A 22,717-nucleotide genomic window follows, 5' to 3' on the forward strand; every position below is an offset into this window, starting at 1 on the left:
CACTCATTCCACTTTCGCATTCTACATACCAGGTGCGACTTACAGAAGCCAATTCACCTACAAACCTGCACGTCTTTGGAATGTGGGAGGAAACCGAAGCTCCCGGAGAAAACGCACGCGGTCGCACGGAGAACGTACTAACTCTGCATAGACAGCACCCGTAGTCAGGATCGAACCCGGGTCTCTGGTGTTTTGTGGCAGCCGCTCTACCACTGAGACGCCCGTCTACCTTATCTGTGCCTCTCTTATCTTTATATATATTTCTATCTGGTGGCACTAAGTGACATATAACCTTAGGAGAAGCAGACACCAAACTACACTGCAGCCAGTTCCAAGCTGGCCAGCATCCACGATCCTCGACTCAAAGAAGGTGGTTAAAAACTCTGAACACCACAGCACCACACGGCAACAGCGGCATCTGTTTATTTTCCCTTAAATTAGCTAAGGAGCTTCAAAGAAATGCTGACCATACAAAAATTGAGACATTATGGGATATAACGGTTAAGAGGTAAGTTTTTAAAGACAGTCTTGAAGGAGGGAAAAAGAGATTTTTAGGGAAGGCAATTAGTTTAGTTTAAACCAGCATTGCAGTTTTTCCTACACAAATAGTTTACTTTAGAGATACGGTGTGGAAACAGGCCCATCGAGTCCACGCCGACCAGCGATCCCCGCACACTAACTTTATCCTACACACACTAGGGACATTTATACCAAGCCAATTAACCTACAAATCTGTACGTCTTTTGAGTGTGGGAGGAAACCGAGGATATGGGAGAAAACCCACGCAGGTCACGGGGAGAACGTACAAACTCCGTACAGGCAGTAGCTGTACCACTACGCCACCGGGCCGGCCAATTCCAGAGCTTTTGCCCAAAGCAGCTGAAAGTGTAGCCACCATGGTGTTTAGCTACTGAGAATCAACAAGTGGCATGCAGGCTTCTTCTCTTTACAAATGTATTGCTGGCCCTTCAATGTCACTGGGTCCTGAACAGCATCAGAAGAATGCATTTGTCGATGGATGATCGTAGAGGGCTGCCTTCTCCAGGGCAATAAATGCTGGCCATGCTTTGCTGGCTAGCTCTCTTACAACAGGTAAATACTTCAGAGTTATAAAGTTGGAGATCAAAGAGATCAAGGGAACTGAATCCGAAACTAATCAGAGGAATGTGAAACGGACTATAATAGCATGGATGGGTTTTTAGCAGCAAAAGTGATGAGGGAGCAGCAGAGTTGGGCGATATTTTTTGAATGAAAATCAGGAGAGAGCGAGGAAGAGAGAGGAAGAGAGAGGGAGAGAGAGGGAGAGAGAGGGAGAGGGGAGAGAGATGGAGAGAGGGAGAGGGAGAGAGAGAGAGAGGGAGAGAGATGGAGAGAGGGAGAGAGATGGAGAGAGGGAGAGAGGTGGAGAGAGGGAGAGAGAGATGGAGAGGGAGAGGGAGAGAGAGGGAGAGAGAGGGAGAGAGAGAGAGAAAGAGAGAGAGGGAACACAGAGAGAGTGACGGAGAGAGACAGAGAGAGACAGACAGAAAATAAATCCCACCTCAACTCTGGAAATCAGTTTGTCAAGAGTCAAGTGGCCTCATGGAAGCCGAACATCAGAGTGCAGGTTAGTATGCATAAATTTAGATGACAATGGCATAAACCAAAGCACATAGAAGGGTACACAGCAGATTGCGTGGAATGGCATAAAACAGATCATTCAGCAACAGTTTGCACCAAGCCATATGACAATGGTACCACCCCTAACCACATGGCAATGGTATAAAGCAAACCATGTGACGAAAATACACACCACACCATGTGACCACTGTGAACAAAAAAAATCATGTGACAATTGTGCACATCAAATCAAAATTGCAGAGTGCAGATTAAAAGCGTTTGGCAATCTTAAATACCAGATTACACAAGAATTTAGTGCCAAACCAGGGAGTGACAGTATAAATTAATACTATAATTTGGCAAAGGCACTTGCCAACCCACACAGTTATATAACAAACTCCAACACTGACTGGAGCAATTCCGGTTCTTGCAACTGAGCACCAGTTGTAGGGTGATTTGCTACATATTTTGAAATGAAAGGAGAACAAGGCCAAATATATAACGCTGCAGTTAATACCAGGAACTCCCGCGGTTAAAGGAGACTGTTTGTCCAGCACTTAATGTGAAGAAACAAGTTGCAGAAGCCACACAGCTACTGCATTGCTGCTTTTTGGTATAAGATACTAATTATAGGAATAAATGGAAAACTTTCAACAAGTATCATCTATTTCCAACATGCCATAAATGAAATACCTGAGATGTTTGAGAAGCACAGCAAAGGACTGGCTGACAACGTTGTTACACAGAATGGGAAACAGACTTAGAGGGGAGAAGGGAACAACACTAACCTCAGAATACTCTTTCATTTTCTTAGTGGCATCCTTTTCTTTTTTCACTTTTCTGTTTTGCTCATTTTTCCGCTTGGTTCCAGCTGCCTTCATTCTGTTTTCCGTCTCTTGGGAGCTGTTCTCCTGTTTCCGAGGTTTGACTGGAGGTAGAGGCTTGTCTTCTTCCCCTTTGATATATCTTTCATAGGGCAGGATCAGCCTGCAACAGCCGTGAAACACAGCTCAGTGAGAGAGAAGCTCCGTGAAAGCACGCCACCGTATATTGGCTCTGACCTTTATTACAGAAGCAAAAATAAATAAATAATAATAATGGCAGGTTTGGGGAGTGCAGGAGGATGCTCCCTTTCGGAGAATTAAACCAGACTGCATCGAACAGGCAGGACTTGCAGAATGCTTTGCATTTCTGTGGTTTTCCTGTGCTTGGTCACTGTGAGGCAAAGTGATGGTGAAAATCAATATCTCAGGCAACAAGGGAGATTCCTGTTTGGTCAGCTCCAGCCCTCGAGAACGGAACAAAATTTAAGTAAAAGAGATGGAGTGGAAGTTGGTGGGGGGGGGGGTGGCGACAAGAGATGTGATAGATATGCAACTTGGTATCCAATGACTGTGACTGCTAATAGGTCAGAGGGATTAAGGTTTTGACCAAAGTAATTATAAATATTAACTTAGAGTTTCAACAAGTCTGTCAGAAGTCTGCTTTACCTTTAAACCATGCTCAGCTTGAAACAGCAATATTGAAACATTACTACAGCACTTCATCTGGGAAGCGACTGATTTATTTTCTTACCTGCACAAGCTAACAATGTAACCTTGCCACTATTTTATTTCCACAGTACAAATATGGATATTAATGCACATTCTCTTTACAGATGGAGGACTGAACGAGCTTTTACTGCCAGGGAAATGGCAATTTGCCAGCGATAATGCTCCAGTTCAAGACCACAGGGTATATTTATCATTAGATGCCATTACAAGGAATGTTTAAATATCTTACAGCTGCTAAAACTGGAAAAAGTTCTTTCCGAGCACTGGAAACACACACAGATACCAAAATAGTGAGTATCGGCCAAATTCCTGGTCTCTGTAGTAATGTTAGAGTAATATTTATATAATGAATAACACATTAATGCAGTGGATGGGAATTTAGTTCGAACTGTGTTCCATTAAACGCGAGATGAAAAAGAAACCCCAATCTCTTGCGGTGATATCTGCCTCGCAGGCAGCACCGGAAAAAAAACAACCTAGTGAATAAAAAAGGAGTGGTGCGTGAATGATGACAAACAACTCTGAACAAATGTAGAGGACTCCTCTTGCAGCTGTGAGGGCGCTGAGCAAAGATGAGAGGCAAAGGGCACTCGCCAAGTCTGCACCTCCAACAACTCAGGGAGTGAACAGTCAACACCCGCTGCAAAGTGGCATTGACCAGAGAGCTCATTTGATACTTTCAGTCTGTTTGCCCAGGCTAGCACTTACAATGCCTGTCATTGGCTGTTCTTCCCTTTAAGTAAAGAAAATTAACAGTCCCTTGGAAACAATAACGCTCTACATTCATAATCTGCCGCAATTTAATCAATTTGAGGTTATATAATAAAAATTCTTGTTCCGTGTGAACAGTCTTGCAGTGAGCAAGGGTTGGAACCAGAATGGAAATCTTAAATTCAGTGAGATCAAGCCTGACAAGATTAATGAGCCAACATTCTTTCTACTTTTCCATCTATGGAGATTTCTGAAAAGGTCTTTCTTTCCACTGTTTGTAATACAAGCCTATCTTCAAAATAAAAGAATAGCTCACTTTGTTTGCTAGCAAATTAGGTGCCTATGGTTACAACTTCCTTTTTAAATCTCTTTTAACAGTTCAACCGGGACGCGAAACATTTAATTTTATTTTATTTTTCACAGAGCTCAAAAGCTGGCAGTGAGACAAGGGTAAAAATACATTTAACACAGCTGGCCTGAGGCCTTTGCCAGCTGCAGGAAATCTAGAATTAAATGTTCCTTATATCTGTAAAGTCATGACTAAGGTAAAATTGGAATCAAAACACAAGATTTGCTTGTTCCAGGCTATCAGCTTTGCAGTGGATATCCAGATTAATCTGTTGCTGCCTCTCACAGTCTGGCCAGACTATAAATTAAGGGGGGGAAAAAAAACAGGCAAAGGGAAAAAGTCACAAAGTACAAACAACAGAATGCTCTTGGGATTCGATGCAAGCTTAAAAAATCTCCTTGAACCGCTGGCTCCAAAATGCACACTTTGTTTACTGTTAATTCTGCGTATTTTCCTTTGTACAGCACAATGTGCAGCAATATAAATGGGTCATTTCACAAATTGTCTTCCAATATTTAGAAGATTTAGTTAAAAATGTTCTCCAAATATCAAAGCAAATTAATCAACTTCACCAAAGGGAGTTTGTCTATGGATAATAATGTATGTGGTACTTTGCGTGGGGGAGGAGCTGTTTGAGGTTCAAAGGATATTGCAACCTATAACTTGAGACACATTCTATGCCTGATCTTTCAAAGATAGGCTTTGTTTAGATTCTTAAGTGAATGTGAACATTATTTCTTTTTCCTTCTGCTAAACATTTCATCTAGGAATTGGAGGAAACAGTCTAAACACTTACTGGCAAGGTTACAATAAAAACAGCAGCTGAACACAATTCCAAAACTGTCAATATTCGCTTTCTGCTTGTGCCTTTGCTACAGCCCTCATTTCAAGGATTCGACACGGTTTTGCATTCCGACTACACTGAGTCGCAAGGAATTATCCTTCAGAGGTGCCAACATCGAAACTGGATTGATTTCAAAAGCTGATATTTGCTTGGTGCAGGCACGAGGTTTTATTTTAAAATGCGGTGATGGAATTTGGAGGGGGGGGGGGGAAATAAATAAAACATATTTTTTTCCGATTGTGCAGCTAACCATGACAGCAGCTGAACAAACATGATATATGACTTCACATAAATAGCACGAACACTCATTAAATTCTCCATAGTCGTAAACTTTCCCTCCACCAGCCATTACACTACGAATGCTGACAGTACACATCATATCATTATTTTGTTTTTTAGCTCCTGCTGAGTATCTTGAACAGAGCTCAGTTTGGTGAAAATTACTGTTCTATTGGTCTTTGCAACTGTTATTTTGTTGTTGCCTGAACTTATTACACAGCAACAGCTGTGTCCTTGTCACGTTGCACTATAATTCTCTTTTTGCTCTGACATTTCATGAATAGCAACAGTAACAGGTTCAGCACATATTACGACAACTATAACATTGGATGGAAATAAATCTTTGCTGGCTGTGAAATCAATCAATTCAAGCTTTAAAAAAAATAACCTTAAGAATTGAAAGAGCCAGAGAGGCAGGAATTGATCAGAATTAATTTGATGCCTGCTTTTACTAAAGGCATTATAGGCATGTGAGACATTAAAATAAAATCAATTGCCTCACTTTGTGTAATGAAGCATGCGGAAATAAAAATTAAGGGAGATAATGGTATTATATAAAGTGACAGTGGCTCAGGTAAAAATAGTCGTGCGTTAAAGTCCAGAAATTCAGTAATACCAAAGACATGACCATAAGTGAATGTTTTTAAGCAAATACACACTGCTCAATAGAAGCAAGACCATTTGCTCAATTAATCAATGCTGGTTTTATGAGTCCCTTTCCATTTCCTGCTTATCTTTTCATCATTTCTTAACTCAGTCTCATCTACTAATCTAATTTACATTTAAATATATTTATGCTGTTTCCGTTTCCATGCGGCATTGAGGTCCACACTCTGAGAAAATAAGTTTTGCTCAAATTATTTCTTTGAATTTATCAGCTACTACAATAGTATAATGTGTAGGTGGATGTTTTCACTTAGATATGGTCTCTCATTTTGGTCTCTCGCTCCCCCTCAGAATGAAGGTGCCCCAGCCTGTTTGATTTTTGGCACCAGCACAAGTTTAAATTGGTTTTATATCAGTGGGACAATGATTGCTTGCCCATGTTTAGTAAAATTACAAGTTAGTGCCAGTCCCTTTTATCCGGCCATCTAATCCCATTATTAACCCTACATTGCTCAATGTTATAAAATATCACTTCCTGTCACTTGATACACAGAACTATACAGCGGACCATTAAAAGGTGCGACTTCTAAAACCTGCAATGGGAATGTTGATCAGCTCTGAACATGTAACTTAACCTGGGCCTTATAATAAAATCATGCTCTCGAACAGTGAAAGATGAAGGCCAGTCAGGGATTCAAAACATTATGCCCGGAGCTGATTGAGCTTGGCCCTCCTGTTTCATTATGTCACCTGATACCTTCCAGAGAATGTCCAGTAATTTACAACCAACCATTTGCTGTCTATGTAACTACTGGGGTAACCGACCCTTTACAGACCAGCCTCAAATAATCTCTCTCTATTTCCAGGAATCAAGCCTGCTTTCCTTTGCATTTTCTCTGAAATTATGTTTCGACCCCAATGTACCGTGTTAATCAAGGGCAGCAGAGAAAACACGGGAAAATGGTCGACAGTCTCAAGGGAGCAAAATGGAAATTTTAAAACACAGCCTCCTCTTTGAACACTGTGAAGCTTTCAAACAACTTAAGTTGTGACGCTGACAACTAAATGTTTGCTAGAAAGCATAAGTATTAGTTCCTGCACTCGAGGAATATGTGTGGCTCAGTATGTTCTTCAACGGTAGTGTGAGACAACCTTCACCACAAGGACTTTAAGCTGGAAAGAATGCAGAGAATATTTACATGGATGCTGCTAGGACTTGAGGGGCTGAGCTATCGGGAGGGGTTGGGCAGGATAGGACTTTATTCCTTGGAACAATTGACAATAGGTGTAGGTGTAGGCCATTCAGCCGTTCGACCCAGCACCGCCATTCAATGTGATCATGGCTGATCATCCCCAATCAGTACCCTGTTCCTGCCTTCTCCCCATATCCCCTGACTCCGCTATCTTTAAGGGCCCTATCTAGCTCTCTCTTGAAAGTATCCAGAGAATCGGCCTCCACAGGCAGAGAATTCCACAGACTCACAACTCCTTCTGCAGTTGTACAGAGCCCTAGTGAGACCACACCTGGAGTATTGTGTGCAGTTTTGGTCCCCTAATTTGAGGAAGGATATTCTTGCTATTGAGGGAGTGCAGCGTAGGTTTACCAGGTTAATTCCCGGGATGGCGGGACTGTCATGCTGAGAGAATGGAGAGGCTGGGCTTGTACACTCTGGAGTTTAGAAAGATGAGAGGGGATCTTATTGAAACATGTAAGATTGTTAAGGGTTTGGACACGCCAGAGGCAGGAAACATGTTCCCGATATTGGGGGAGTCCAGAACCAGGGGCCACAGTTTAAGAATAAGGGGTAAGCCATTTAGAACGGAGACGAGGAAACACTTTTTCTCACAGAGAGTTGTGAGCCGTTGGAATTCTCTGCCTCAGAGAACGGTGGAGGCCGGTTCTCTGGATACTTTCAAGAGAGAGTAGACAGAGCTCTTAAAGATAGCGGAATCAGGGGATATGGGGAGAAGGCAGGGACGGGGTACTGATTGGGGAAGAACAGCCATGATCACGTTGAATGGCGGTGCTGGCTCGAAGGGCCGAATGGCCTCCTCCTGCACCTATTTTCTATGTTTTCTATATTTTCTATGTTTCCTGCACCTATTGTCTATTGTCTCTGTGAGAAAAAGTGTTTCCTCGTCTCCGTTCTAAATGGCGTACCCCTTATTAACGTGGAGGCTGAGAGGTGATCGTATAGAAGTGTATAAAATCATGAGGTGAATGCACAAAATCCAGGGTAAGGTAATCAAGAACCAGAGGATGGATGTTTAAGATGAAAGATTTAATGGGAACCTGAGGGCCAACTTTTTCACTCAAAGGGTGGTGGGTGTATGGAACTAGCTGCCAGAGGAGGTAGTTGAGGCAGGTACTAAAACAGCATTTAAAAGACACCTGGCCAGGTACATGCATGGGGGTGGAAGATTGCAACCTTCCGCCCTGTTTCGACTAATGCAATCAACTTGACGTGCACAAACGGAAGATCAAATAGTACAAGTTGTCCAACAACTTTAGGCTGTGCACGCCACACGAAAGAAGAAACATAGAAAATAGGTGCAGGAGTAGGCCATTCGGCCCTTCGAGCCTGCACCGCCATTCAAAATGATCATGGCTGATCATCCAACTCAATATCCTGTACCTGCCTTCTCTCCTTACCCCCTGATCCCTTTAGCCACAAGGGCCACATCTAACTCCCTCTTAAATATAGCCAATGAACTGGCCTCAACTACCTTCTGTGGCAGAGAATTCCAGAGATTCACCACTCTCTGTGTGAAAAATGATTTTCTCATCTCGGTCCTAAAAGACTTCCCCCTTATCCTTAAACTGTGACCCCTTGTTCTGGACTTCCCCAACATCGGGAATAATCTTCCTGCATCTAGCCTGTCCAACCCTTTAAGAATGTTGTAAGTTTCTATAAGAAACTTCTATAAGAAGAAGAAGGTACATGGATAGGAGGGATTGGGGCCAAACGTGGGCAAATGGGACTAGCTTAGATGGAGCATCTTGGTCTCTGCATGGATGAGTTGGGCTAGAAGGCCAGTTTCCATCCTGTGCGACTTCCATTAAATGAAAGGATCCTACTACTACCTTATCAGGAGCAAGCAGGGATAGAAACTCACAGACAAACACTCCAGACCCTATCACAATACTCAGTCTAAAACATTCAAGAGGAAAAACATTGATTGGCAGAGATTTCAAATGAAATTTTAATGTTAATAAAGTAGCCTGGTTGAAGAAACGCGGCAGAAACAAATCCATGTACCACTGGAATCCAGGTCCCGCAGTTTTTACTTATTTATGATGTTTCCATTCAATCCACCCAACACTACATTGGCAATTTTAAACAAGGAATGCAGCTTTCAGCTGGATCAATCATATCCTTATCAGCACTGTTCAAACATTCCTGCAAACAAACCGAAAATACCGTAGAAAATTCACAACAAAATTGAAAAGTAGCTGGAAGATGTCACGTGTTAAAATAACTGTTGTTGAAGAGGAAGCGATATGATTGAAAAGCATTATGAAAGGAGTACACAGAAATGAACAATCAGTGATAGACATCCCACGTGTTCAAGTATTGTTCGCACTGGAATAAACTGATTTTTGGTAACTCTTCAACAATATGCAGGTACATAAGTGGTACAGTAACTACAGAGAGACAGTGGAGAGATTAATCTACAGGGACACCATATCTAATGATAGCCTGGCTTTTTGGCAATGCACAATAGCTCAAATCCATAATATGTTCTGTGATCTGATCCATACTTTATAAACTATCTATCAATCTGCAAAATAAGTTTGCGTCAGTTGCGGCAAGGCTTGCATGCTACAATGGCGGCAAGGAGAGGTCGGCAGAATCGCTGGCAACAACGCATCCTTCCCTCGACGAGCTCAAAGCGTTCTATGCTCGCTTTAAGCAGAGGGTCAGTGATAAGATGCCACCTGTCCCAACCGTCCTGGGTGCATGTGTACCCACGGGCACCACCACAGATGTCAGATCGGCCTTCCTTTGAGTGAACCCATGGAAAGCGACTGGTTCGGTTGGAGTCCCCAGCCATGTCCCCAGAATCTACTTGGACCAGTTCACAGATATCAGGAAGGGTCTCGACCCGAAACATCACCCATTCCTTCTCGCCAGCAATGCTGCCTGTCTCGCTAAGCTACTCCTGCAGTTTTGTGTCTATCTTCGGTGTAAACCAGCATCTGCAGTTCCTTCCTGCACATATTTTTAACACTCACTGCTCCATTCTGAGGTTCCCACGTGCGGTAAGATGACCAATCTCTTCCCGATGTCAAAAAAAACCCAAAGTGATGTACTTCCGGGAGATCAGGTAGGGCCAGGCGGACTGGTCATTGACTTCAGTATGGAGTCGGTATTAACGGTACCGAAGTGGAGATGGTTGACAACTTCAAGTCATAAGTGTAAATATCAACAACTTATCCTGGTCAACCCTATCAATGTTACAGCCAAAAGATTGTGCCAAAGCTTTTATTTCCTCAGAGGACTAAGGAAATTGGGCACATCTCTAATGACTCCTACCAATTTCTAGCGATGCATTGGAGAAAGCATCCTGCCCAGTTGCATCAATGCTATGCCCAAAACCACAAGGAATTGCAGGGAGCTGTGAACTTAGGCTATCGCACAAGTCAACCTGCCTCGCATCCTATCAACTCCACCTATGCTTCATGAGAACAGCCATCATAATCAAGGGCCCTTCACTCCCCCGGTCATTCGCTCTTTTCCTCTCTCCCGTCAGGCAGGGGGTACGGAAGCTTGAGAGCAGGCGCCACCAGATTCAAAACCATCTTCCCCATTGTAATCAGACAGCTGAACGGACCTCTCACATGCTCAAATTCCCGATCTTCCAATGTACCTTGTTGTGGTCCCTGCACTTGTTTTTTTAATCTACACTTTCACAGTAGCTGTAACACTAAATCCTGCAGTATGTTTATTTTCTCTTTTGCACTACCTGATGTACTCCTGTATAGTTATGATTTTTTATGGTTAGCACGCAAAACAATATGTTTCTCTGTGTCGTGGTAGATGTGACAATAATAAACAAATACCAATAAGCTCCCCCTGCTGTGCAATAATTATAACCATGATAGTAAGAATCCATTAATAAATAAGGATTCGATCAGGCATTGGTCCAATTCACAAGGGCAGATACCGGGTTAAAAAAAAAAATCTATCATCAGTTAGAAATAAAAATGGTCAAAAGTTAGAATACCCTTCCATTGCACAGCTGGTTTGAGATTTTTTATTTAGTTTAGTTTAGAGACACAGCATGGAAACAGGCCATTCGGCCCACTGAGTCCGCACCAACCAGCGATCCGCGCACATTAACACTATCCTAACACACACTAGGGACAATTTACATTTATACCAAGCCAATTAACCTAGGAACCTGTAGACCTTTGGAGTGTGGGAGGAAACCGAAGATCTCGGAGTAAACCCACGTGGTCACGGGGATAATGTACAAACTCCGTACAGACAGCACCCGTAGTCGGGATCGAACCCACGTCTCTGGTGCTGAAAGGCAAAAACCCTGTCGCTGCCCCATCGTGCCACCCTTTGTTGTTAAACCTGCCTGGACTTAGGACACTCATCACCGGCCACAATCACTGACCTTCGGTCAAGAGCATCAATTGGCAAATCTATCGACTTTCCAGTAAATAAGTATCTCAAGAAACTTTCCAAAAACAGAATCTGACCACCCGTGAAAGCCGCAATGAAAGATAATGCAAGGCTCAACCGGCGTCCCCCGTCACAACCGACAACCCAAAAGAATAGAGAGAACATCCCCATCGGATTTGTGAATTTTTAAATGTTGTGACTTTGACAATAAGTAGGTCAAGAGAGATTTTTTTAGAGTGTGATTCTTCCCCCCTGATTCCTTACAGAGGTTTAAAATGTTACTGTAATACGAGCGTAGCTGGATGGAATGTAGTGCTCTGTTTTAAATTAGTCTGAGGAATTGTTTATTGAAACAACTTGTGTTCATCATTTTGGATTTGGACCCCACAAAATACCAAATTGTTGTAGTCAGCAAATCATATTAATTTCTAGTTAGATCTTTCAATGCAGGTCTGGAACAAAGACCAACAAAATATTTTACTAGGTGTAGCTTGGCGTTTCGCCAATCACTGTCCACTGTGTGTGTTAAAAAACAATGAGTAATTTCTTTGCTGTCATTTATTAACCCTTTGTCCGCTTTCCAGTATAGCAGCCCGAGGAAGGAGAAATTATTCAATGCATCACTTAAGACGAGGAAAGTAAGATCTAAAATTTATAAATTCAGCAAAGTCACAATGTGTTCCATTGATGATGGAATAGACTTAAAAGAAGGTCAACGCTGTAATGCAGTGCAAGTAGGCAAATAATTTCTCCATAACAGGATCCGACACAATGCAAAATGCTAAATGACAACATTAAAGGCTTTTCAATCAGTGTTGGGTTGTGCAATAACGCTTGGTCTGCATTTTAAACAGCCCCCAGGAGATCCTTTTGATGTTCACCTCAGAAGGAGAATTTTCACCCATGAAGCGGCATCGCCAACAGATGAGCACTGATTTGGTGCAGGGCTGGAATGTCAGCGCAGAGCACGTGCTCAAGTTTCTAAAGCACGTCTTGAACCCATGATCTTCCATGTTGGAGAAAGTGCTGTCACTCAGATACACCTTATCAAAGAAACAATACTGTCCGTCCGTGTACAGTGGAAACCGGCCATGTATTATGTGCGGATTAGTAAGTATGCACCGCAGCACTCCAGTCCGCTCAGTGATTCAGTAAGGTCAGCTTTGGTCTTTTATTTTAGGAACATAAGAACTGGAATATGCAATTTAGGTCTCAGAACATGTTTCATCTTCCAGTAAGATCATGCCTGATCCGTGACAAAATTCCATCAACCTGCCCTTAATTCTCACGATTAACCAGAAGCACACCAACTTTAGATTTAACACATCTGCAAATGCAGTGTTGTCCCCCACATATGTCCCGTCAACATCCAGCACACTCTCAGCAGTACTTGTCTTGAAACTCCTCTCCCTAAATTACAAATTTCGGGACGCATAGCATAGAATAGATTTGAAAGAAGGTAAATGCTGTAATGCAGTGCAAGAAGGCACATAATTTGTCCATAACAGGATCTTACACAATGCAACATGTTAAATGCCAACACTCTGTTCTTGACCGCTTGAGTCCTGCAGAGAGTGTTGAACAGAGGCCCCAGTCCTTTACAGACTTTTTACTTCTTCCATCCAGTCCACTGTCACAAAGCTTTACACCAGCGAGACACAAAGTGCTGGAGCAGCCCAGCAGTCAGGCAGTGTCTCTGGCGAACATGGACCGGTGACGTTTTGGGACAGAATCAGTTTGAAGAAGGGTCCTGACCTGAAACGTCACCTATCCATGTTCCCCATAGATGTTGCCTGACCTGCTGAGTTACTCCAGCATTTTGTGTCTTTGTTTTCGCAAACCCGCATCTGCAGTTCCTTGTTTCTCATTGCATTGGAAAGGTTGGAGCTATCATTAAGGATACCTGCCAACTGGCCATTCCCATTTCTCACTTCTACCTTCTGGGAAAAGTAACATGAACTTGAAAGCCCAGACATAACACACTTAAGAAATGTCTCTTCCCCATTGCTATTAGACTCCTGAACTAAACAACTCTTCCACACCTCCCTCCCAGAGATGCGGGCGCATACTCGTACTCTTAGCTCTACCTCATCTGATTATTGTATTATTGCACTGTTATTGCACCATTCTGTTGTTATAAAACTCCACCAACCTGTCTTATCGTGCATCCCTTAATTCAAGAGTTACCAACCTGGGGCAAATTTCGCCTACCCAGGGGGTAAATATGTTGATTCTGGATTTGTACATATTTTTTCTTATTGACTGACTGTGTTTGGTTCTGGTATACCCATATCTGTTCATCATTAGTTGTGCATAATTAAGTGATGTAACATTGTTATGTGCTATTTAATTTAGCTGGGGTAAATGGGACGAAAAAGGTTGTGAACCCCTGCCTTAATTCCTTCGATTAACGGAAGCACTCTAACTTCAGATTTAACACATCTGCAAACACAGCGTCAGTCTCCACATATGTCAATTGGATTTATTGTTGTATTTATCATTACCATAGACACACTGTTTACTCTCTGAGCTTCATGTGAACAGGAATATCATTGTGGCCTGGTGTGTACGACAAACTAATCTGCATCTAAATCATTCAGAATTAAGCACAAAAATTCTGTGAAACACTCAGCGTATGTGGAAATTAAAAACAGGGTTAATGTTTCAGGTCAAAGACTGAAAACCTTATGAACGATGCAAGAGATTGCAGATGCTGGAATCGTGAGCTAAAGACAAACTTTCCATGAAGAAGGGTCCCAACCCAAAATGTCATCTGTCCATTTCCCTCCACAAGTGTTGCCTGAAGGGTCTGTCCCACTTGGGCGTCATTTGCGCGTCATTTACGCAACATAATTTACATGTCATGATGCACGACGCGCGCACGTGATGCGCGCATGGTGCACATTATGCGTGCATGGTGCGTGGTGACGTAGGCAACGACGCGTGGTCGCGCGCGGCGCCCCAGGATTTTGGGATGTACAAAATCTTTGCGCGCCACCTGCGTGACGCGCAAATGACGCCCACGTGGGACAGGCCCTTGACCCACTAAGTCCCTCCAGCAGTTTGTTAATTGTACGTGAAACATTAACATTTTCTCTTTCCCCAGATGCTGCCTGACCCGTTGAGTGTTTTTAGCATTTTTAGTTTTACAACAGATTTCCAGCAGGTTTTGATTTTTATCAATGATTCAGATTGATGTAATGCTTGAGCACAGGCAGCTCTTCCCAGCTCCTTTCTCTGCCATCATCAACACCAGCTATTATCAAAAAAGACACAAGGAACTGCAGATGCTGTAAAAAAAACACAAAGTGCTGAAGTAACTCAACAAGTCAGGCAGCATCTGAGGAGGGAATGGACTGGCGGCATTTCAGATCAGACCGAAAATTATTCACATCCCTCCCTGCAATCCTTCATATCAAAATCGCTTCAGTTCTGGCCACTCCATCATCTATGAGTTTAGTAGCTCCGCCATTGGTGGTTATGTCTCCTGGTACCACAGCCTAGAGATCTGAAATTCCTTTCTAAAACCCCTCTGCCTCTCTACCCCTTTCCTCCTTTTAGTGGATCCTTAAAGGTCTGCTCCTAGTTCAATCTTTCAGTCACTCATTCTCTTCTGAAGTTCTGTCAACTGGCCTGTGATGTAATTTAGAATATCCGTCACCAAACATTGTTGTGCAATTGTGTTTTGCTGTGGAGAATACAGTGTTCTGTAAATTTTAATAAAAACAGGATGACCTCACATTTTCCATGGTTTTGGCCCACTTTGAATCACATTAATTGCTTAAGTAACAAACTTTTCTAATTTAATGTTTCCACACAGGCTGTGAATAATACCATTCATCTTTGCTTCATCATCCATGAATTGGCAAAACATAAGTAATGGGAAAGAAAGTCATGTATCCAAGTCATTAATAAATAGTGTTAATTATTGTGGCGCTACACTGATTCCTGTGGGATGCTGCATCTTATTAACTTTCAAAAACTGGAAGAGCGGCTCCCTCGCAGTGCTGGATACCCAGGTTCGATCCTAACCTTGTGTGCTGTTTGTGTGGAGTTTGCACCGTTTCCGTGCAACCTCTGGATGCTCCGGTTTCCTCCTACATCCCATAGTTGTGTGCGGGGTTTGTAGGTTAATTGGCCTCTGATCAATTGCCCCTGGTGGGTAGGAAGTGGATGAGAAAATGGGTTAGCGTAGAACTAGTTTGAACAGGTGACCAATTGTTGGCGTGGACGCCGTAGCCAATGGGTCCGTTTCCATTCCGTCTCTCAAAACTAAACATTTTCTTTCGGGGAAATAATCAGTGCAGCCCATTCTTTCATTTAACCCACTAATGCAGCAAATTGATGAGATAAATCATCTACCTAACCTCTATTGTTAACCAATTTTCTTTTCCTGTCTTTGTTAGGCTTGGACCTTTCCCAAATAAAGCATCTACTGGCTCGCTGGCAAGGTTGCATCTATTAGCATTTCTAATTGGCCTTGAAAAAGAGGTTACAAGAGAGTGGTGAGGACAGCGGAAAAAATCATTGGGACTTCTCTTCCTTCCATCATGGACATTGGTTACAAACGCTGTCTGACAAGAGCTATGGGCATTACCAGAGCCCCCACACACCCACAATATGGACTGTTTACACTGCTGAACTCTGGGAGGAGGTACCGCAGCATGAAGAGCGGGACAACCAGGTTCTGCAACAGCTTCATCCCCCAGGCCATAAGACTATTGAACTCACAATCAAACCGAGGCTAGAACTTTCTTATACATTGCCACTTTTAAAAACTTTCCTACATATCTATTTTACAGAACTATGCACATGAAGCACTTTTTATGGACACACTAAGCACTTTTACTGATCGCCTGATATAAATGTTATATTCTGCTGCTACTTTGAAGAGTCAATGCAACAAAATTTCGTTCAATGTGCACTGTGTCTATGTGTATACCTGAATGACAATTAAAGTTATATTATTATTATTATTATTATTATTATTATTATAAATGAGCGGTTTGAAAGGACGGTCTATATCCATGTCTGGTGCTTCCTCAATTGTCTTTGTAAAGGGCCTGTCCCACTTAGGCGATTTTTTAGGCGACTGCCGCGACTGTCATAGCCGTTGCAGGTCGCCGATAAAACCGACGACTGTACGCCCCTACGACGTGCAACAGTGCATACAAAAATATTATAACAACATTCAAATTTAAATTATCCATAATATAACTTTAATGGAATTCACCGATGTCATCATTGGCAACTACCTACATCATCCTGGCTACAGCACCTACATCATCCTAGCGACAGCACCTACATCATGCTTCATCAGGCTACCCCCATTGGCGTCAAGGCAAAGGTCGCCAAAATGTTTTGAACATTTCAAAATTCTGCGGTGACCAAAAAGACTCTACGACTCTTTGGGCGACTGAGGAGATTATACTGGCAACGCCCCATGTGGCGACAGCCTAGTCGCCTGTAGTCTCCTAAAAAATAGCCTAAGTGGGACAGGCCCTTAGGTTCCTTTCATATATTACCAATTAGCAGGAGTACAGTTGTGTTTATTGTATCTGAAATCCCCTACATTGTAAAAAATCATTTTGGTCCCTTGAAGCAGCCCCCATCCTTCCACAAGACCTTATGGGTTAATTCTGCAGTACACTGAGAATATTTTAGAATGGGTAGCATTTTGGAAAGCAATCATGTTGTATTGTTCAAACTGTGAGTCAATACAAACAGAACACTATGCTATTAGCAAGGCAACTTCTAGCCTGGCGGGGAGAATTATCCTGTTTGCAATTTCAAGACGGTAGTAGTACATCCTCACACTCCAAAGGTTTTCTTAACATTTTAAATAAGAACAGCAAAACTAATAAGAAGCTAATTGCTGATTACAGATCCCTAGAATAGTTTGCAGATACCAATTGTGTCTTTTAAATTAACTCATAAACAGATTCATGTTTCTAATCTAATTATAGGCCCGAATAAAATTAACTTTAAATACACTCTTAGCAGAACCTCACAGAGAGAATCACATCAATGCTGACTTTACAGTTAATCATCAGTAATCCAACTAATTAAATTTAGAGCACTGAGGAGCCTTAGCCAAGTAGCTGGTAGTTTGTATTAAATTCTGACAGTGATGGATTGTTGGTGAATAAATTAAAGCTGACTAAGACATTTGCTTATAAAGTATCTGAGTTGATTTGAATTAAAACAAAGTAGAGGCAGGCTTGGACCAGTCAAAGCCCGAGGGACGTTAGTGAAATCATCAGCATTAAATTGTTTCTGCTTTGCTCAAAATAAAAGCTTCCATCCAGCATGAGGCTACATCACACCAAAGAAAAATCAAATGAATTTATTCTGCAGCAAATGCAAAATAATCCATGTGAAAATAAACACTGTGCTCTGTGCATGTCTGAAACAGAGCACAATTCATCCTGACAGCACACTGCTCCACTTAATCATTTTAAAGTGTTGTAGCAAAGCTTGAATCGGTAGTGTAAACATATTTAGTCATTGCTTTCCTGAGGAAAAAAAAAGCCTCTAAATCAGGCCACTCTATCAGTATTACCTAGGAGCTGCTTGTTTTTGTGCTTCATGTCACTGCAGCTGACTAGCAAGAAACACAATAATTAAATCTCTCTTAATGCAATCAAAAAAGAAAGCTAATGTGAATTTTGTCCGGAATCGAACGCTGAAGATACACTCAGAATAGATGTGCTGCATGAAGCTTTCATAGGAACAAAACAAAAATAACTTTCAATTTGTTGTCAGTATTAATAATACTGTACTGTGTTATTATTAACCAGCGCTACAGATCAATCGCCTACGATTAACTAGTTCAGGATCAATCAATGCAGCGAATTGCTTAGCCAGGATTAACCAGCAAAACATATCACTAACCAGTCTACAGATAAGTCAACAAAATTAACCAATACAATGGATAAGTGGAGTCAGGCACAAGAGACTGCAGAAGCTGGAATATGGAGCAACTAACAACCTGCTGGAAGGGCTCAGTAGTTCGATCAGCATCTGGGAGAGGGGAGGAATGAACAAGCGACCTTTCGGGATGGATCCTGAGGATCAACCAGCACTACTGATTATTCACCCAGTATTAACTAGTGCTGTTTAACACTGCCTGAGATTAACCACCAGTGGAGGATCAATTACCTGGGATTAACTATTCTGGGATCCAGCAGAGGTCTGAATTGATCATCTGGGATTGACACAAGAAAGCAGGAGCAAGAGTAGGTCACCAGCATCCTGCCATTAGTTATGATCACAGTTGATCTGGACTGGTCTCAACTCCTCGACTGTGTCAGTTCCTATAACCCTCAATTCCTCAATCTTTCACACATTTAGTCATCGCCATCATCGCCAGAGAATTCCTGAGATTTATTTACCCTCCGAGAGGAGTAGCTTTTATGCACCTCACTCAATTTTCAATGACTGCCCCGATATTTTGTGACCAGTCGTCCGGATCAATTCACCAAATGTAACCAATGCAGCAGATTCATGCCGCTAATTAACCCGCAGGGACACAGGATATTGCAGATTGGAATAAAAACTGAACAGTTACTACAGCAAGGATAATTCCCGGTGCTCATGTGAAATTTTTAACCAGTGATTTCATGATTAAAGCAAGCATCTAAATCCTTTCAAGTCTGGTGCTCAAGTATTTCTAAACATCCACAGTGACCTTGGTGCAGAACAACAGCTGAACAGAAAGAGCCGCCGCGCCCGTGTGTGTGATATCACCTCAACGCTCAGACTCTTACCTCTCGTAATGTCTGCGCGTACATGTGGCGGCACTGGTGCTTCCGGGATTGCCTCCTAATTCATCGTAGATCTGCTTCCACTGCCGACGTGCCGTTATCTGCCATGATCACAGGGGGAGACGGGGTTAGTCGATAGACTGACAACTGTCTAACCTATCATGGGGAATTATCCCACCCTCCCTTAACGCACTGTTCTGCTAGTTACATGGATGTTTTACGAGACAAAGAACCCTAGCTCAAGGTAAGCCAATCAGTCTGAACTAAGGCCCCGACCTAAAACAGCACTTATACATGTTCTCCAGGGATGCTGCCTGACCCACTGAGTTACTCCTGCACTTTGTGTCGTCATTTGTAAACCGATCAGATATGTGATAGACACACAAGAAACTTCAGATGCTGGAATCTTGATCAAAACACAAGGTGCAGGAAGAACTCAGCTGGCCAGTCAGCATCTGTGGAGGAAATGGGACAGGTGATGTGTGCTGAACCATAATAGTATCTTGCTGGATGTTATGGAAGGTCCATCCCCCTCTCCCCAACCCAAGCCAACCCCACATCCTGCTCACCAGCCAACAGTATTCCCATACAGGTCAGGAAGAAACCCAATACTTCAAGAGTCAGATGGAGAATTGTGCACACAAAATATAAAATGTATTAAAAAAAAACATTTTAAATCCCAGTTCATTCCAATCCTTGAATTTTTTAATCCATTTTTCTCCCATTTTTTCCCACTTCTCCTGCACCATCCTAACATTAAAAAGCAATATTTTCCTCAACTGGGTCCAGTGATGCTCAATCTATAAGCGACCACTAGAGGGGGGATGTGAGCAACTCAGTCCCCTACCTAAGACTGTGATCTATTGATTCCCTACACCTGTGGCATCTAGTCAGTTACTCATCCCTCAGGCCCTCGATCGCTGGTACAAATCAAATTGTATTAACCTGTTCCACATGACATTAAGCATTATATATTGGATGGAATATCTAACTGAATATTTTCAGCGATGCGCCATATAGGAAAATGCCTGACTTGTAGCAGTTTGACTGGTAATGGAAATTTCAAAACCAGGACAAACAAAGGCTTCTGAAGAAGAATCTCAACCTGAATCGTCACCCATCCCTTCACTCCAGAGATGCTGACTTTCTGAGTTACTCCAACTTTTTGTGTCTATCAAAGGTTTCTTTCTGAAGGATCGATTGGTGGAATATCTCAATTTGGACTGTAAACTGTGGGACTGCACGTGCACAGCCGATATTAACTTTTGCCAAATTTTTCATTTACTCTGATTTGGGCAAATTGAATATTGGAGGTCAGTGGTTATGCGTGGGATAATTAGATTTTCCAGTTCAGCCCATCAGCGAAGGTGATAAATGCTTCCATTTACTCCTGAATGCGGCGAATATCTACGTGAAATGGGTTTTGCCACGGCCCGAATCTAGTGTCAGAGCCTGCCCGAATTATCACCAGAAAAAGAGTTTCAATTCTCCGCAGGAGGAGAAGATCCCAATTTGATTCACTTCCAAATATCCTCAGTCAGCATTGGTGCAAGACCATAATACTCTGATCCAGTATAGTAAACCTGGCGGTGTGAATCACGTGCTAGCCTCGGTAATGCAAAGGCTGACTAAAAGGATCCACAAGAACATATTGATTTTCTGTTCAGCGCCAGGATTCTGTTACAAGGCCCTCCTTTTATATTTCAATTTGCATCCCCTTGATTTGCAGTCATATTTCACAATGCCCATTCAATTTTACAAGGCGTAACTATTGTGCCTGAGTTCCATATTCAGAAAAGCCTCACAAAGAGGAAACACAGCTCCACTGTAGCCTGATTTGCATAAAAGCCCTGTATGAGAACAGTGTATCATGTAGAGAAAATGGGCTTTTGCACAGCGCAATAGTCAATGGAATTTCATTACTAAAGGCTGTAATGGAAAACCTAGGCAACAGGGGTACTGTTATTATTAAAACAAACAAAAGAGTTTGTTTCAGAAACAATGCTGTTTCTTGCATCCATTTGCTGGCAATTACATTTTCTACTTCCAGTAAATAATATTTATAACTTTCTATTATGAAGTGGGCTTTTATGCTTTGTTAGCAAACTGGCGGTTTATTAAACTGCATGAATACAGACATTATAAATTCTTGACGCTGGGCACAAAGCAAACATAATCTGCTTTGTTTACAATGCAGGAGCTAAACATTTCATATCTCTGCCTGGAGCTGAAATTGCTTAGAATGTGGCAGGTCATTCACGATCAGATAAATATTCTGTTAGGCGCAGAGGGAAGGGGTAGGGAGAGTGAAGGAGAGTGAACATCAGACCACATGGAAATGGAGCAAAGTGAAAAGGAGTGGGTGGGTGGGAGAGGGAGTGGCAGAGGGAGCAGACGGTAAGGGAGGGTGTGACACAGACAGAGGAATGAGAATCAGTGGCAAGAGAAAGCATTACTGTATATATATTGCTATGGAAATTTATAAACTCCTACATCTGATGTAAGCAGTGACTGGCTTTTATACTCAGCTGATATCACGGCTCATGATCATTTATTTTTAAAATTCCCTTGAGCAAGATATTTTGAGTCACCAGAAATAAAACGGTTATTTTGGTTTCTTCAGTTATCAATAATGTTAGTTCCCTTCTAAAGATGTAAAAAGAATAGCTTTTCTAGATAACCATTACTGGAATCACAACATTCTATTTCACTCAGAACCATTCAGTATCTGGAGAGATGACTGTAAAAATATAAAATTTGCATTTATGTTGAATTGTGATCTTTCACCAATTTTGAGGGAAGAGACTTCTAATGAAGGCAAATGTAATATCCAATCCATCAAAGTCCCATAATAAAGGTGATTTAAAAAAAAAAGAAGTTATTTACCTGTTCATCTAATAAAAAATTATCAATCTCAATTATGACATTTTACACTGGCTCCTAGATTTGGGAGAGGTGAGAAAGGGTTCCAGTGTTCCCCCCTTCTTTTGTGCGAAAAGGTGCTTTTTGCTTTCACCCCCAAGGGGCCTCATTTTATTATAAATTTACACAGTGAACATTTTTCCCCAACACAATAAATTATTTATCGCACTGTATAATATCCATTAATTTAGACACCCGAAATGCACCACTACAGACAACACTTGCTTTAATATCTTATCTAACTCAGAGCACAGTGAACAGCAATGTACTAAAATGCCATTCTAAATGTTGTGCTTGTATTTCTAGAGTGGGACTCAAGCCATTACTCTTTGAACTCAGTCGTGACAGCTCCATTGATCGGCGTCCAACCCAAGTGGACTGAGATGAGGAAAAACATTTTCAGCCAGTGAGTTTGAATCTGTCACAGAAGGCAGTGGAGGCCAATTCACTGG

General features: G+C 42.1%; 1 protein-coding gene across 1 annotated transcript in view; it reads right to left on the reverse strand.

The window, feature by feature from the left end:
- arid5b (AT-rich interaction domain 5B) overlaps positions 1–22,717 on the reverse strand; it is a 153,074-nt gene that overhangs the window by 13,872 nt on the left and 116,485 nt on the right. The window contains exons 8-9 of the mRNA XM_033034284.1: positions 19,347–19,444; positions 2,388–2,586 (exon numbers count right to left, since the gene is read on the reverse strand). Of these exons, the coding sequence (XP_032890175.1) occupies positions 2,388–2,586; positions 19,347–19,444 (297 nt within the window). The remainder of the gene's footprint in view (positions 1–2,387; positions 2,587–19,346; positions 19,445–22,717) is intronic.

The sequence above is a fragment of the Amblyraja radiata genome, chromosome 15, assembly GCF_010909765.2.
Source record: "Amblyraja radiata isolate CabotCenter1 chromosome 15, sAmbRad1.1.pri, whole genome shotgun sequence".
NCBI classification, from domain to species: Eukaryota; Metazoa; Chordata; class Chondrichthyes; order Rajiformes; family Rajidae; genus Amblyraja; species Amblyraja radiata.